A 15,389-nucleotide genomic window follows, 5' to 3' on the forward strand; every position below is an offset into this window, starting at 1 on the left:
TATATTAAGAATGAAATACTTAATGTTCAACTGGGATTTATTTAAGTTGATGTAATGAAGATCCCCCTCTTCCATCAGCTTGCTTCAACATGAATGTTCAATAAACTCATGACTGGTGAGTTTTATTTCTTTGGTGTGAAATGGATGGAGCTCCACGGGTTGAGAGAGACACAGGGTGCAAGGAAACAGGATCCCAAAGGTGGAGATAACTATGAAAATGGGAGTATCTTGGGCGACTTTGTTTGAAGGGTCTGGAATTGGGTGATTCAAATCAACCTTAATCTAGCTCTAAAAGGGAGGATGTTCCCGGGTAACACTGATCGCACAAGAACAATTTGATGAAGTAGTGAGGGCAGAAGCCAGATACGAGCCCACTGCCAAATCAATCAGAGGCAAGAAAACAGAAACTGCGTTGTGTGGGTAATTCTTCTAAATCATGAAAATTATACAGAATACAATTTAGTTGGTGAAATCTTGCATATTACATTGCAGATCTTGCATAATTACATTGTACTTAAAGTAACAGGACACAGCGGATACTAAAAGAAAGAAAGAAAAGAAAAAAAGTTGAAATGTTTCCAAAGCAACATATGTGTTTTGGATTTCAGATTTTCACTTTGTAGACCAGTAAGTAAGTTAGATTCCCTTCCCTTCAGGTTAGGTGACAAACGGGTGGATTAAATCAGTTGAGAGGCTGTTCAAAACGACATGGAGCTCCAAGGGTAAGGAATATGTAAGCAGGCTTATCCCCTGTGGGCAATGCCAATGCCCAGTTATGGCTGGTGTCTGGTTTGTGGACCAAAGACAGGTGTCAGAATTTGGAATTCTAAAGATTATTTCCCCTTTGAAATAGAACAAGAACAACAAAGACAACAATGGCCTCTTCATAAAATATGGACTTAAGCTTGGGCTAAAATTTAACGAGCTGACTTCATTAGTTAATGTGTCATGTAAAAAAAAGCCAAATTGGAAATAAAATGCTAATGGTAAGGGTAGGTGGGCACTCAAATATTTTCAAGATTGTGTATTTTATAAACTGGGAATAAAAAAATACAGAGGGGAAGGAGATGCTTTACAAATTCTTGAACCTACCTTCAATTGTCTGTATCTGGCCTCTCCAGCCGTGACTTCCCTTCTACTGCCTCCTCCCACCACCACACACCCTATGTCTTAGCCCCAAACACTCAGACATGAAAATTATGTGAGCAACTTGCCATTTTCCGGTTTTCATTAATTCAACTGCTTCATTGATTTTATCAAGATTCAGAGTATGGGTAATTAGTGGATCTAGATTAAACTTCTTTGCCATGTAATCAGAAACCAGTTTAGAGACGTCCTGTCTGCTTTTCCAGCCTGGAAATACACAGAATAGCAACAGATTTTATACATGGGTGTCACTATGCAAGCAGGGCCATACAAGGTAACTACTGGATATGTTGGCTTTGACTGAGGGAATCTAAGGATTTCCCATTAACTTGTCTCAGTCATCAGGAGAATGCCTGTCCCAACCATATACCCTGTGCAGAAGGCTGTTCTGAAGGAGACTGCTGGTACTACAGAGGAGAATTTACTTAAAGCAAGTAGAACGTGGACCTTGTCTTAGATGATCTTGGTGTCAGGCTGCACTGTCTGGGGAGCTGTAAATCCATATCTAATGTGTAAAAAAGGCCAAGGTCTTGGGAACCGTGAAAGGAAGCAGTTCAAAGGTTAGAAATAGGACACTTCCTTTGTGTGTGTGTGTGTGTGTGTGTGTGTGTGTGTGTGTGTGTGTGTTTTGATCTGCAGCTTCATGAAAGAGCCAAATATCTTAAGGGAAGAGAAGAACTTTTACCATGGCAGTGATCTCAGTGACAGCTTTTGGAAAAAGAATGTGTATAAAGCAAGATAAGAGGGGGCCGGCCCGGTGGCGCAAGGGGTTAAGTGCGCATGCTCCGCTGCGACGGCCCGGGGCTCGCAGGTTCGGATCCTGGGTGCTCACCGACGTACTGCTTGTCAAGCCGTGCTGTGGCAGCATCCCACATAAAGTAGAGGAAGATGGGCATGGATGTTAGCCCAGGGCCAGTCTTCCTCAGCAAAAAAAGAGGAGGATTGGCAGATGTTAGCTCAGGGCCGATCTTCCTCACAAAAAATAAATAAATAAATAAATAAAAATAAAGCAAAATAAGAATAAAATATACCTTCTGGAAGTAAGGATTGCATAGGGAAAGATGGTGTCAGATAAGGTAACATAAGTTTAGCATTGTATTTTCCCTATTCTCATGCTTTTCAAGAAATTCTAGCCTTACATTTAGCACTGTGCTAAGTGACATGTCCAGTGAGTTACCATACAGAATTTGGTGGCCTGTTTGTTTCTGGAAAGGGTGAGTGTGGTGGAATTGTACAAGGAGGCAAGGGTCCTAAACAGCTTATTCTGTGACACAATCTTGGCGGTTACTTGCTTTTTTTGGTTCCAGCCTGGGCCAGGATCTCCATCCTTCCTGCTTACTCTCAAAACTACTGGAAACTCTTCCAGTATATTTATTTTCTATTTAAATTGGTTTCTGTTATACGTAATCAAGAATTCTAACTAGTGTTCTACGTCATGACACTAAGGGCTAATGTATTTTTCTATTTGTTTTTGTCTTTTTTGAAGAAATTGACATATAATTGATGTATAACATTGTATTAGTTTTAGGTGTAGAACATAATGATTTGATATACAGTCATGTGCTGCATAATGACATTTTGGTCAACAACGGACCACATATATGATGGTGGTCCTGTAAGATGAGTACCATATAGCCTAGGTATGTAGCAGGCTATACCATCTAGGTTTGTGTAAGTATACCCTGTGATGTTCACACAATGACGAAATCACCTAACACGTATTTCTCAGAACATATCCCCATCGTTAAGTGATGCACGATTGTATGTATATATGGTAAAATGATTGATACTAAACTAAATTTAGTTAACATCTATCACCACACATAGTTACAAATTTTTTTTTCTTGTGATGACAACTTTCAAGATCTACTTTCTTTGCTTTTATCTTTTGATTGGTGATCTCATAAAGCATTTTCATATTTATGTAAGGAACATTTTCACCTGTTTTTTGTTTCTTCTTTCAACCAAAGAAAGGGTCCAGGATCACAGACTAGGCTGGGCAGTGTTTCTCAACAAGGGCACTAATGGCATTTTGGGTGGGGAAAATTCTTCATTGTGTACATGGTAGGAGGTTTAGCAAAGCTGTCCAACACCCATTAAATGCTCATTAATTGAAAACTATTGAACTAGAGGATTATACTATCCATGGAATGAATTAACTTACATTAATGATCATTATACGAATATTTAAGTGGCCAGTGAAATAGTTTCTTTATGAGGATTATTTAAAATATTAGTGATCTTATTTTACAAGAGTTAGCTGAGTATGTGTATTTGGAATCAACAGTTATCATCCATAAGTACAACAGAAATAGCAATGGGTATGTCCGATTATCCCAAATGAAGGAACTGAAAATTACAGTAAACTGGATTATTACTTTTTCTTTTTTTGCCGGCTCTGCCATTTATCTACCCTTCGTAAACGAATTGGGTAAGACTCCTAATATCTGTAGCAATACCACCACCATAGCTAATTTGGAAACCACAGATAGCTCACTAGTCCGAATAATTCAGATAGCTCCTGATTCTCATATCTTTTGCCCAAGAATTCAGATTGCTCAAAATCTCTAGATAAATGCACTCTTTTTAAATTTCAGATTATTTGCTTATGAGCCCAGAATCCTAAGCAGATTTATTTAATTTAGTTTGTTTTCTACTTTCTCAATAAAAGATTCTTCTAAAGTCTATAAAAAAATACAAGCTCTAAGGTTTAAAAAAATGGAAAAATCAAAGAATTCTATGAAAAAAAGTTTTTTCCTCTGGAAAAAATAATTCTCATTTGCTTTTTATCGATAGTATTTCTTTCCAATCATGAATCAATTATGTTTAATATCTTTGAGTTGGTATAATGACAACTCAATTGGTTCAGATAAGATTTACATTAGTTGAACAATGACTACTAATGGTTCAGTATATCCTCCAAAGAATCCCAGTTGGCAGGTATATAACTCAATTTAAGTATAGTTATTGATCACAATATTGCCTTTTCCTTTCAATTTAGAATTTGCATTAAACTTTGGACACTGGTTTCTTCACCAATGACTTTTAAAAAATTTCTTCTCTCCCTTTGCAAGAGAAAAAGCTTACCAAGAAGCAACTGTATACATCTAATACCCATCTACTTACCTTGGATATTTATGTGTTGAAACAAAAAGTGTAATCTAAAGCTCTTGTTTTATGTTCCTTCGCAAGCATTTATGACACATTTCTCTATTTCTCACCTCCAAAACCCCATGGATTTCCACTCTTCCCTATTTCATCCATACCTCCCAAAACAGATCCCTTCAAAGAACGTCCTGAGAAGAACAACCGGCCACTGATATTGAGTTGGACACCAGCAGTCAAGAGCCCCACAATCACACAGACCCCGTGGCTCTCGTGGCAGGAGGCCAGGGCAGCTACCTGTCATAAAGCCATACAAGACAATGCAGGAGTTAAAAGACATACTGGAGAGATGGACCTAAGTCTGAATCTCAGCTTGAGTGCTGAATGATCTGTGGCCGTTTCTGATTCTCCCTGTCCTCAGTTGAAATAACATTTATTTTGTAAGGATGTGCTGCAGCATAAGTAAGACGTGTATTACCTGGTATGGTATCTGGAACTTTAGGACTTCATAAATGGAAATTAAAAAGTGAAAATACTGAAGGCACCCATGGTAGTAACAATAATAGTAATAATAATAACAATGATAATAATTTTTATAAGAACCATTACTGACACTGGTGGTTGGTTAGAGCTGACACTTTCTTTTAGACATTGAAGAGTACAGTTGGATTTTTATATAGCATAATGTATTAGCAAATTGATAAACAGATATGTTCCCATTAGTTATTTTTGAAGGCTATTTCTCACAGCAAGACTATCTGTGGGAAAGACTGAGAGAGAGGTTTTGTTATATCTTTTTACAGACAAGGGAAAAGTGAGGAATATGTGTAGTGAGGAATGAAACCATTTTGTAAGCTGAGGAAATGACCTAGGTCGGAAGAGACAGTTCTTGAGTTTCCATACAGCTGACTAGAAGATGGAGCCATGCAACCCAATGATATATTATTTCTACAAATCTCAAAAGAAAGCAAGTCTCAAATTGTGAAATAACTTCCTCTCCATTTATATTCTCTTATATAAACCATGTAAACCCAGAAAAACAAACATATTTTCCTTCATTTTTGAAGTGAACCCACTTAAATGGAGATTGGTAAATACTTTGCTTGGAAGCTTATCTCTGATCCAGCATGAAAGACTTTGCTGAAAGTGCAAAGCTCATTGCTTTATAGGGTCATTAACCCAATACTATCCTTGTCTTGCTTATATCTTCCAGCTTAGAAATTATAGTTACCAGGTTGCTGCTTGTTACGAAATAATTCAGTGAGAATCCTTTACAAAGCCTTTCTGTCCTGCCTTTGGAGGTTGTCTGCTTATTTGAAGGAATGGTATGATGGAACAGAGGGAGAAGAAAACTCAGTGTGGGGGTTCAGTGCCTGGGATGGTGAATAGATTTGTAGGAGTGGACAGAGGGTACCAGCTAGGATGTCATGGGCACGAGGAAAATTAGAGGAATGTGGAGGGAATTTTAGAATTTTCATTCAATTTTAAAATCTAAAATGATGACTGGTAGAAATATTGGCGATTTTTACTCCGGAAGATCACATACCACAGTTTCTGGATTTCCAATGACCTCAAAGCAAAATTCCACGCCAGCACCTGTCATATCAAATAAAACTTCTTGGATGGGTTTCTCGTAGTCCTGAGGGTTGATGCACTCAGTGGCCCCCACCTCTTTGGCCTTCGCAAACTTGTCTTTGTTGATGTCCACCCCAATGATCCTGGCCGCTCCGGCTGCTTTACAGCCCATGATGACAGACAGGCCAACGCCTCCAAGGCCAAACACGGCACAGGTGGAGCGTGGGGTCACCTGAGCACGTAAAGGCAGAACACAAAAGCAAAGGGGACTTAACTCAGTTGGAAAGACAAAGTCTGCATATACTTTTCATGAGACAGAAGCAAAGGACATTTTCAAATAAAACATAGCTAGAGAGTTTTAGTTTCTCAAGATATTTCTAAGTATGGGATACTTTTTACCAGAGGAGCAAAAACTACCTTCAAATAGAGGGTTTCAAGTCCCGAGAATTAGCATGAGTAGCAGCAGATTAATGAACTTTCATTGAATCTTGAGACTTATTTGACAGAGTATTTAATTCCAGATATTTTTGAATTCTTTAAAACTGTCTCCATCTTCCAGCAGCCCTTCCTTTCTCTTTTCTTTTGGATATCGTAAACTTTGCATTACTTACAATGTCAATACCTTATGAAGGCAAAGTGTCATTTTTTATTGGGTCCAAAATGAGACTAACTTAAGATGAACTCCTTCCATCCTCTGTATAGTATGGGGACTGATGGACCTTGGGGAAAACAAAGAGCTAAAATTCAACAGCCATTTAAAGAAGGGAGCTTGGCAGGTTTGGGTGATGTTCCAGAAATAGTTGTTTAACAGTAACCCATGCAATTGAAGCAGGATTACCTGACCGATCTGTCTAATACAGCAACATCCCCTCCATCATTCAGTCTTTTTGCTCATCTTTTCTTTTTACGAGCACTTATCACCAGGTGCTATATTATACAACAGAACAGAAGCTCGATGAGTTTTGTTAGCTGCTGAATCCCAGCACCCGGAACAGTGAATGGCTCCATAAATGTGTGTTGAATGAAAAAAAGAATGAACTGGAACGTGGAAGGATACATAGTCATTTTGTAACCGTGTTATGTTTAACTCCCAGGAATTCCTGATGTCTCCACTTGTCAATGGCATCCAGACTTGATTTGCCACTTACTACTGATCAAGAGGGAATGGGAAAGATGTTGAAGGGGGCATGGGATGACTAGGCAGATAGTAAAGAACTCAAGGATGTTTAGAGGCAGGTTTGTGATTCTTCCTGAGTTTGTATGATCAGACATGGCCCAGATGCATGAGGCCATTCAACTCCATATACCAATAATTCAATTCGTCGTTGGTATAAACACTCCTCACCTTGGCTGTAGTGATTGCAGCACCATATCCCGTGGAAAAACCACAGCTAACTAGGCATACTTTCTCCAGAGGTGCAACTGCATCAATCTTGGTAACCGAGATTTCTTTTATCACTGTGTATTCAGAAAAGGTGCTTGTATTCCCAAAGTGATATACTGGTTTTCCTTTGCAGGTAAACCTACTGGTACCATCAGACATCAGGCCAGTTTCTGATTGTCTTGTAGAGATAAAAAAAAAAAAAACCAAAAATTTTTATTTTGAATTAGAAACCTCTTCCGAGGAAACTGCATTAATTTTTCAAAAAGAAAATATTCGTGAAGACTTACTTGAATTGTATACAAAAATTGCCCCCAGGATTAACGCAAGAGGTACATTCTCCACACTGTGGTAGAAAGAGTGTGATAACTTTATCACCTAAGAGAAGAAAATCATTTATTAAGACCTTATTTTTTAAAGTAAAGTGATAGCTGTCTCTCAGGACTTCAACAACAGGGCACCCAAGAAGTATGATAACTAAGAATTATTTGAACATTTAGCTGTGCTTGAGACTATGTAGAATATCAAATACTTACAAAAAGAGGGGATATCTTTGGCATATGTGTCTAGCCCGGGCTCAGTGGCTGAATCTCAAGGAGCTGGCCCCAGATTTGCCTCCTCTGTAAGTTCCTCTTGAAGCACCAAATGATTTTGTCGTGTAGCTATTGAGCCAAGTCTTATCTTACATTTTATATACTAATTGCTGCTGTCAGGGATTGGATTTAAAATAGTTTGGATATTACACGCTCATAGGCTAGGATTCTGGATTAGGAAGAAAGGATGGTCTATATGCCGCCCTCTGTATTTTACATCAGTCCTTTCTCCTTGGCCATGGAGACTAAACGTAGGCAGATTTCTCTAGTAATGTTCAAAGTATATGGGGAAGATTAGAATAACTTGCCTTTGATGGACTTACTGATTGCCCCACTGTCTATCACTGCAAACCAGAGCAATTTATTTCATAGTTTTAGTTAAAAACCTTCGTAGGATTTAGGCCCTTCTGTTTTATTTACTTTTAGTTTTTAAAAAATAATAATACATACGGTAAAAATTTAAATTGCACAAAAGTGAAAATTGGCAGCCTAGTCTCCAGTCCCCCCTTCCCCACTGTAGAAACAATTACTCTTATCAGTATCCGTGGTTTCTTTCAGAGATATAACCCCTTTAAAAATACAAAGGCTAGCATACTGTCGACCCTGTCATGGCCTTGCTTTTTTAGTTAACAATATAGCTATGAGATTTCTCATTTCAGTACATATAGCACTCTATCATTTTGCTTAATAGTTACATAGTATTCTGTTGTATAGATATATCATAATTTATTTAACCAGTCCCATGGCCGCTGATAGACATTTAGGTTGTTTCTTGTTTGTTTTTTAATTTATTTCCCCTGCTGTGAAAAGCAGCAATGCAGTGAATGTTTTGTGCCCACATGGCCGTGGTAGGCAGAATTTCTAAAATGGCCCCCCAAAGATGTCCTGTTTTAATCATCAGAAACTGAACGTGTTGAGTTATCATGCCTGTGAATATGTTACATGGAAAGAGGGGCTTTGCAGATGTAATTAAGATTACTAATCGACATGAGAATAGGGAGATTATCCTTGATTATTTAGGTGGACCCAAGGTAATCATGTGAGCCCTTGAGAGGAGACAAGAGGAAAGCAGAAGAGGAAGATAAAGCCATTCAAAGCACAAGAAAGATTTGATGTGTCATGGCTGCCGTGAGGCCGGAAGATGGTGAAGGGGCCACAGGAGAAAGAATGTGAGCAGCTTCAAGGAGCTGAGGGCAGCCCCAGCTGACAGCTGGTCAGCTGAGGTTGAGGACCTCAGTCCCACAACCTCAAGGAATTTGATTCTGGCAACAACTTGAATGAGCTTGGAAGTGGATTCTTCTCCAGAGTCTCCAGATAAGAACCAGCTGGCCAATGCCTTGATTTTGACCTTGTGAGACCCTAAGCAGAGAACCCAGCCAAGCCCGCTCAGACTTCTGACCTACAGGAACTGTGAGATAATAAATTTGTTTTGTTTTAAGCTGCTAAATTTGTGGTGATTTTTTTACATCAACAATAGAAAACTAACACATGGGTATATATGTATGGAATAACTATCTAGAATTGGAAGTATGGGGTCCCAAACATATGCATTTAAATGATGCTACATATTGCCTAATTTAGAGTTGTGCAAATTTACTTTCCAAATAATAAGGTATGAGGGAGTTGTTTGCCTACACTCTTGTCAACCCTATATACTACTGAACTTTTAAATCTTTGCTAATGTTAGGTAAATACTGTTTTTAAAATTTTATTTATTTAATATGTTTGAGGTTGTGCATCTTTTCACATGCTTAAAAGTTTTTTATGTGTGTATGCATATCTATCTATATATACATATATTTTTTTTCTCTCCAAACTAGATGTGTATTTCTTTTGCTCATTTTTCCACTGGGCTATTTTTTAAATTGCTTTTAAGGAATTCTTTATATATTAAGGAAATCTGCCCATTGTCATATTTGTTTGTTGATTTTGGGGGCATATTTAAAAACATTTTTTTTTTTGACGAGGAAGATTAGCCCTGAGCTAACATCTATTGCCAATCCTCCTCTTTTTGCTGAGGAAGATTGGCCCTGGGCTAACATCCACGCCCATCTTCCTCCACTTTATATATGGGACGCCTGCTACAGCATGGCTTGATGAGTGGTGCGTACGTCTGCACCCAGGATCCGAACCTGGGAACCCCAGGCCACTGAAGCGGAGCACACGAACTTAACCACTATGTCACTGGGCCGGCCCTGGGGGGATATTTTTTATATACAGAATTTAAAAAACTTATTACATTGTCAAATTTATCTATATATTATTTTACGTCCTCTGAGCTAATACAACATTCTCTCATGGTATTTTACAGATCTTCTATGGTTTCACTTTTCACATTTAATTCTTGGATTCATACAGCATTTTTTTTGGATAAAGAATGCAATAGCAACTCAACTTACTTTTTTTCCCAGGTGACTATCCAGTTGTTTCAACATATTTGTTGAATAATCCATGTTTTCCCCCTAAAATTTGAAAGACAAACCTAATCCTGCATTAAATTTCTATATATATTTTATCCAGTTCTGGACTTCTTCCCTATTTGGTTCCACTAACGTGTTTGACTCTTTATCATATGCTTCATTTAAATAATTGTTCAACAGTGTTTCCCTATTTGTCAATTTTTGTCTCATTTGCACTTTCTGTCAGTTCAGTTTCAGTGCACTGTATTTCTTGTTCTTATTAATATCAAAATTTAAATGCAAAGAATGTAATACATTGAGTATTTTTGTGTAACTTGTAAATAAGTATCCCTCTTTTTCTAAGAAATGGGCAACAGTTCACCTTTTATTTCACTTGATCTTAACATATTTAAAGGATACTTTTTATTTTCCTGATGTGGGTTCCAAATTGCTGCTGACTCCTCACTCCAGGTGCCAGTTCATACCTGTTTTCACTGTGCTCACGCCTTCTCCCACACTCTCGACTATTCCAGCCCCTTCATGGCCCAAAATGATGGGATAATTGTTGTGAGGGATTTTATTTGCCAACATTTTCATTTCTGTACCACAGAGCCCCGTGGCCACGATCTGTACGGAAGGCAAAGTGTGATACAGTTTTTTCTGTCTCAGATAAAGTTGTTTTAGAATTGTTAATGTTTTAAACATTTTTTCTAATGCGATATGCTGCATTAATATTAATACATTCATTTCTTAGTTTTAGTTCTAGACAAGGATCAATAGTAATTTGTTTAAAGCAATGCAACGTTTTTCATTACCTAATTTCAGAATCAAAGTGATGATTTTAAAACTTACTGGGGAGGACAGAGTGGGTTCAGAAGAGAGTTGTGGGACCATAGTGTGACAACAAAGGTCTCGCTTCATCCTTTCTTGGAGCTGTGGATGGGAGTGTGGAGGAGCAAGACCAACTGCAGAAGTGAAGGAAGTGCAACACAGAAGGAAAGGGGTAATGTTTCCTATTGTGATTGAAGCCTTAATGAGTTTCACACGAAGGCTGTGTAGTTGTGTTATTGGTACAAGTCATAATCCCACTTTTTGTTGTAAATCAGCCAGACAGTTTAAAGGGAGGCATTCTACAGCAGTGGTTAAGAGCTTAAGGCTGAAATCCTGGCTCTGCCCCTTCTTAGCTGTATGACCTGGGGCAAAATTATCCTGCGTGAGTCTCAAGTTTCTTCATTTCTAAAATGGGTATGAGGTTGGCACACACACACACACAACGAAGTCAAGAATTGAAATCTATTGAAATTTTCCCATGTAAAAGGGGGATTATTGGAAGCATGCCATAAAATTTCTTGCAATCTGACTGTGGGAAGTGCAGTCAGACCTCATGGATCTAGAAATGCATCAAGCAGCCTTTGTCTTCATCTCCCTACTTTGATTTGATGTGTGCATAGCTATTATTCTCTGCAGACAGGCTTTCTCTTATTCTTCATGCTCACATGATCACATGACAGTTAAAAATGGCTACCAGTCCTGAGTCCATCCAGCCTCTCCAGTGCCCACCATCCCCTGCCTTGCTCATCCCTGTATCTTGTTCAGATTCACGGGTGAGGGATTCAGATTTGTAGCTTGTCAGATAACGGTTGGATGTCTCTGAGTCAGTGTCCAAATCTGGTTGCATGAGTTGTGACCCTGCGGGTGGATAGTGGATGAGGATAGCCAGATGGCCCACTGTGCTCTCTGCAGGGGATGCAGGCCCGAGAAGACTCTCTGAGAAGAGGGCATGGATTGTGCAGGTAAGGTAACTGAGAAAATGACTGTCTCTTTGTAATCTATTAATAAACAGTACTTATTCATCATTATTAAAATTAAATAATAACAGTTAAAGGACCCTGAACTAGAAGTGAAGTGAACTACGTTCTGCTCCGGAGGCCCCCTATTGGAGTCACGTAGTGCAGACTTAAGAACTCTCATGACCAGACTGCACCCCAGACCAATGAATCACAAATTCAGAATGTCTGGGGGTGAGACCCAGTTATCATCATTTTTCAAAGCTCCCAGGGGATTCCAAATGTGTAACCAAGGTTGAGAAAAACTGTTGAAGTCTGTATTCTTACTCTACTTAGCTGTGTGAAGAGTCGCTGTGCCTCAGTGGATTTCAGTCTCATCTGTAAAACCAGGTACCCTGGGTCCCTTCTAGCTCTAACCTGAATTTTCAGGATTCAGACTTGATTTATCTGTAATCAAATTTTTCATACAACATATTTCAAGATAACCTAAATATTATGAAGAATGTCATGAAGAAATTTAAAGGTACAGATTAAAAATATGGTTCATGGGTAGAAACTTCTTTTAATTAGTAATTAGTACTATAGCTGTAAATAAGTATCCTTTGGGTATTTAGCCTATGCCACACCTCCTTAACCTTTTCTTTGGCTTTATTTGAAGAATGATAGAAATGTTTAACGAAAAAGAAATAAAAGAGTATGTAGTTTTCTTTCTGAATTGAACATTGTGAAAAGAATGTATAACTTACAGTGAACAGCTCTGATTTTTGGTGTGGAATGTTGTGGATTTTTTTTTACCTTTATGCGAACTTCCTTCACCTTTGGTGGGGCCACTTCTATCTCCTCAATGGAAAGTGGTGTACCTGGCTTCCAGAGTATGGCTGCTCTGCACCTGATAACCTGGGAAATGGAATATGGGAGCAGAAAGGGAAACTCCTTAGGCTTGGAATATGGAAGATTCCTATAGTAATGATTTTTACAAGGTTTAGTCCAGTTCTCCTTCACTCAAGCCAAAAAAAAAAAAAAAAAAACATTGCTTAAATATATGCTATATGTAGCCTCTTGAACCCCAATCCAACTTTTTTGTATTATCAGTCTCTGTATTCAAATTAGTTTTGCAATACTAATTATATTTACATAATGTGACACAACCAAGAGGATAGATATCATATTTTTGATCTTACCATGAATGAAGTTGTCCAGTGCCTATTTCAGGGTAGGGATGGCATTGCAGTGTGGAAGTTATTTGTGCTCCTAGGCACGGGAGACAGTCAGTTTTGGGGTGGAGGGGTATGGAGCAGGGAGCGGAGACCATCTAGTTCCGGCAATCCATCAAATGGTGGTGGTCATTGGCAGATCGAGGTTAGAGAGGTTGTTGGTGGCAAGGTAGTCCTTAGGGGTTCTGATTTCAGCCCACCACTGTTCTCACTATAAATTCTCTTTCCATGTGGTCTCACCTATTTCCATAGATTCAACCACTACCTTTATGTAGATGACTTTCACAATCTGTATCTATGAACAGACTTGTCCCTAAGCTTTAGACTTATTTATTCATCTGCTATTTGAATGTCCTACAGGTACCTCAAACTCAACATGTTAAAACATGAGCACATCATTATTTTTTTCTCCTGTCACCCCTCCCCCACCCCGCCCTGCCCCAACCAGGGGTGGACACAATCTGCTTTTCCTGCTGCATTCTCTATTTCAATGAGTGGCCAAGTAACCTATTCACTCACCCAAGAAAGAAACCTGGGAAGTAGCCTTAATTTTTCTCTCTCCCTCAACCTCCATAATCTAAAATTTTTTGGAGTCTGTCCCCTCTTTTCCATTCCTGCTTCTACTGTATGGTCCAGGTCCTCATACCTTTCACCTGGCTTGAGTTCATCACCTTCAAATCCATCCTCTATATCATTGCCATCTGACTATAATCCTGATCATGCTAATCCCCTACCTAAAAATGATTTTGCTACCAGTTGTTTACCAGGATCTGTTGACATGGTCTACAAGGCTTTCCATGATCTTCTCCCTGTCAGTTTCTCCAGCCTTATTTCCGGTCACTTCCTGCCTCAGACTTTACCCTCCAGGCATAAAAGATATTCTGGAGATTCTCATATAGGACGTTTTTCTTGCTTCTATGTTTCTCCTCATGTTATTTCATCCTCCTGCACGACCGTCTCCTCTTTTACCTGGTGAATTCTTACCGCTGTAAGTTTCCTGTTAAGTGTCATGTTCTCTGGGAAGCCAAGCCAGGTTAGGAACACTTCCTCTCTTTCTCTTTTACTACTCTTGCACACTCTTTTATAATAATTATGCTTTTATAATTAATCTGTCTCTTTGTGAGATCCTTGGAGGAGGAGATATGTCTTTGACTCTGGAAAATTTGGTAGAGGGCTTGATATATTGCTTATTGAAGGACTGAAATAACTGAGGAAAGGCAAAGCACATAAAGGGAAAGGAGAGGGAGAGGTCCTAAGACGGTCTCTCACCTTTACAAGCACTGTACAGAGACTAGTTGGGTGACGAGGTGTTGGTAAATAGGTAAGCACACAAATTGGCACAATTGAGACACGACAAAAAGGAGAAAGAAGACTTCACTTACTTTCCCTGTAGTATTCATGCTGACTTTCTTTGTATTCTCGCCGCAGATGAATGTATTGTGAAAGGGAGATTCTGGTTACAACTTTCACTGTGCAAAGTCCCAGAGTACGCACGTCACTGATCCATAAAGAGGCTGAGTCCTGAGCTGTTTGTATAATCAGGTAATTATTATACCTGATGCCTAGAAACTCAGATTGTCCTGTTTCTTGAAGGAAGTTCCTAAGTATAATCTGAAATAGATTTAGCTCAGTGAAAGTGCACAAAATGTGAAATTGTGCAGTCTTTTTTTCTTCTCTCAATCATGAAGTTCTCCGCTTAGTATCCACTCTGTGGAGTTTTAAATTTGGTCTTTTAAATGTCCAAGTTCAGAATTTCTGACAGAGTCGATAAAATTGTTTCTTTATGTTGTTTTTCACATGTAGATATGGTCATCTGTGTCTCTAAACTTGAGTAATCCTTTTGATTTTCTAAACGTGTGACACATTGTTGAGGAATTAGGATGTTACTAGAGAGTTTTATCTAGCAGGTTAGCATAAGCTCCTCACCTCTTGGTATGCTGAGCTGATTACTCAAAGAAAGTGAAACCAATTTGCATGAGGAGCCTGACAATCAGGATTTGGATTTGAGAAAATCTCTGCATGTGAACTAAGAGAGTCTTGACCAAGACCCAAGACCTGATGAACAACAGGGACAAGGAAATACAATCCCAATAAAAGGCAGTACCAGTGGGCAGGTTTTAGCTAGAAGGGAAGAGAAGAAGAGTAAATGCTCTTTCTGTGTCACCTGCTGTGGTCATATGATTTTTCTT

At 38.8% G+C, this 15,389-nt stretch overlaps 1 protein-coding gene across 1 annotated transcript; it reads right to left on the reverse strand.

Moving 5' to 3' along the window:
• Positions 1 to 514: 514 nt before the first annotated feature.
• On the reverse strand, positions 515 to 14,600 carry LOC131409371 (alcohol dehydrogenase 6-like). Its single transcript, XM_058546464.1, has 9 exons — positions 14,583 to 14,600; positions 12,782 to 12,883; positions 10,685 to 10,826; positions 7,498 to 7,585; positions 7,172 to 7,388; positions 5,798 to 6,058; positions 4,413 to 4,548; positions 1,215 to 1,353; positions 515 to 539 (listed from the first exon to the last, which is right to left on the reverse strand). The coding sequence occupies exons 1-9, from the start codon at positions 14,598 to 14,600 to the stop codon at positions 515 to 517; spliced, it is 1,128 nt and encodes a 375-aa protein (XP_058402447.1).
• Positions 14,601 to 15,389: the final 789 nt, after the last annotated feature.

Source organism: Diceros bicornis, chromosome 8 (assembly GCF_020826845.1).
Source record: "Diceros bicornis minor isolate mBicDic1 chromosome 8, mDicBic1.mat.cur, whole genome shotgun sequence".
Taxonomy (NCBI): Eukaryota; Metazoa; Chordata; class Mammalia; order Perissodactyla; family Rhinocerotidae; genus Diceros; species Diceros bicornis.

What these genes read in the sequence shown, in the direction of transcription:
- LOC131409371 (XM_058546464.1), bottom strand. An exon ending in GAAGGGATCTGTTTTGGGAG is followed by an intron (nt 1,354 to 4,412) that starts GTATGGATGAAA and finishes GTGTATTTCCAG; the next exon opens with GCTGGAAAAGCAGACAGGAC. An exon ending in TTAATGAAAACCGGAAAATG is followed by an intron (nt 540 to 1,214) that starts GCAAGTTGCTCA and finishes TCTTTCTTTTAG; the next exon opens with TATCCGCTGTGTCCTGTTAC.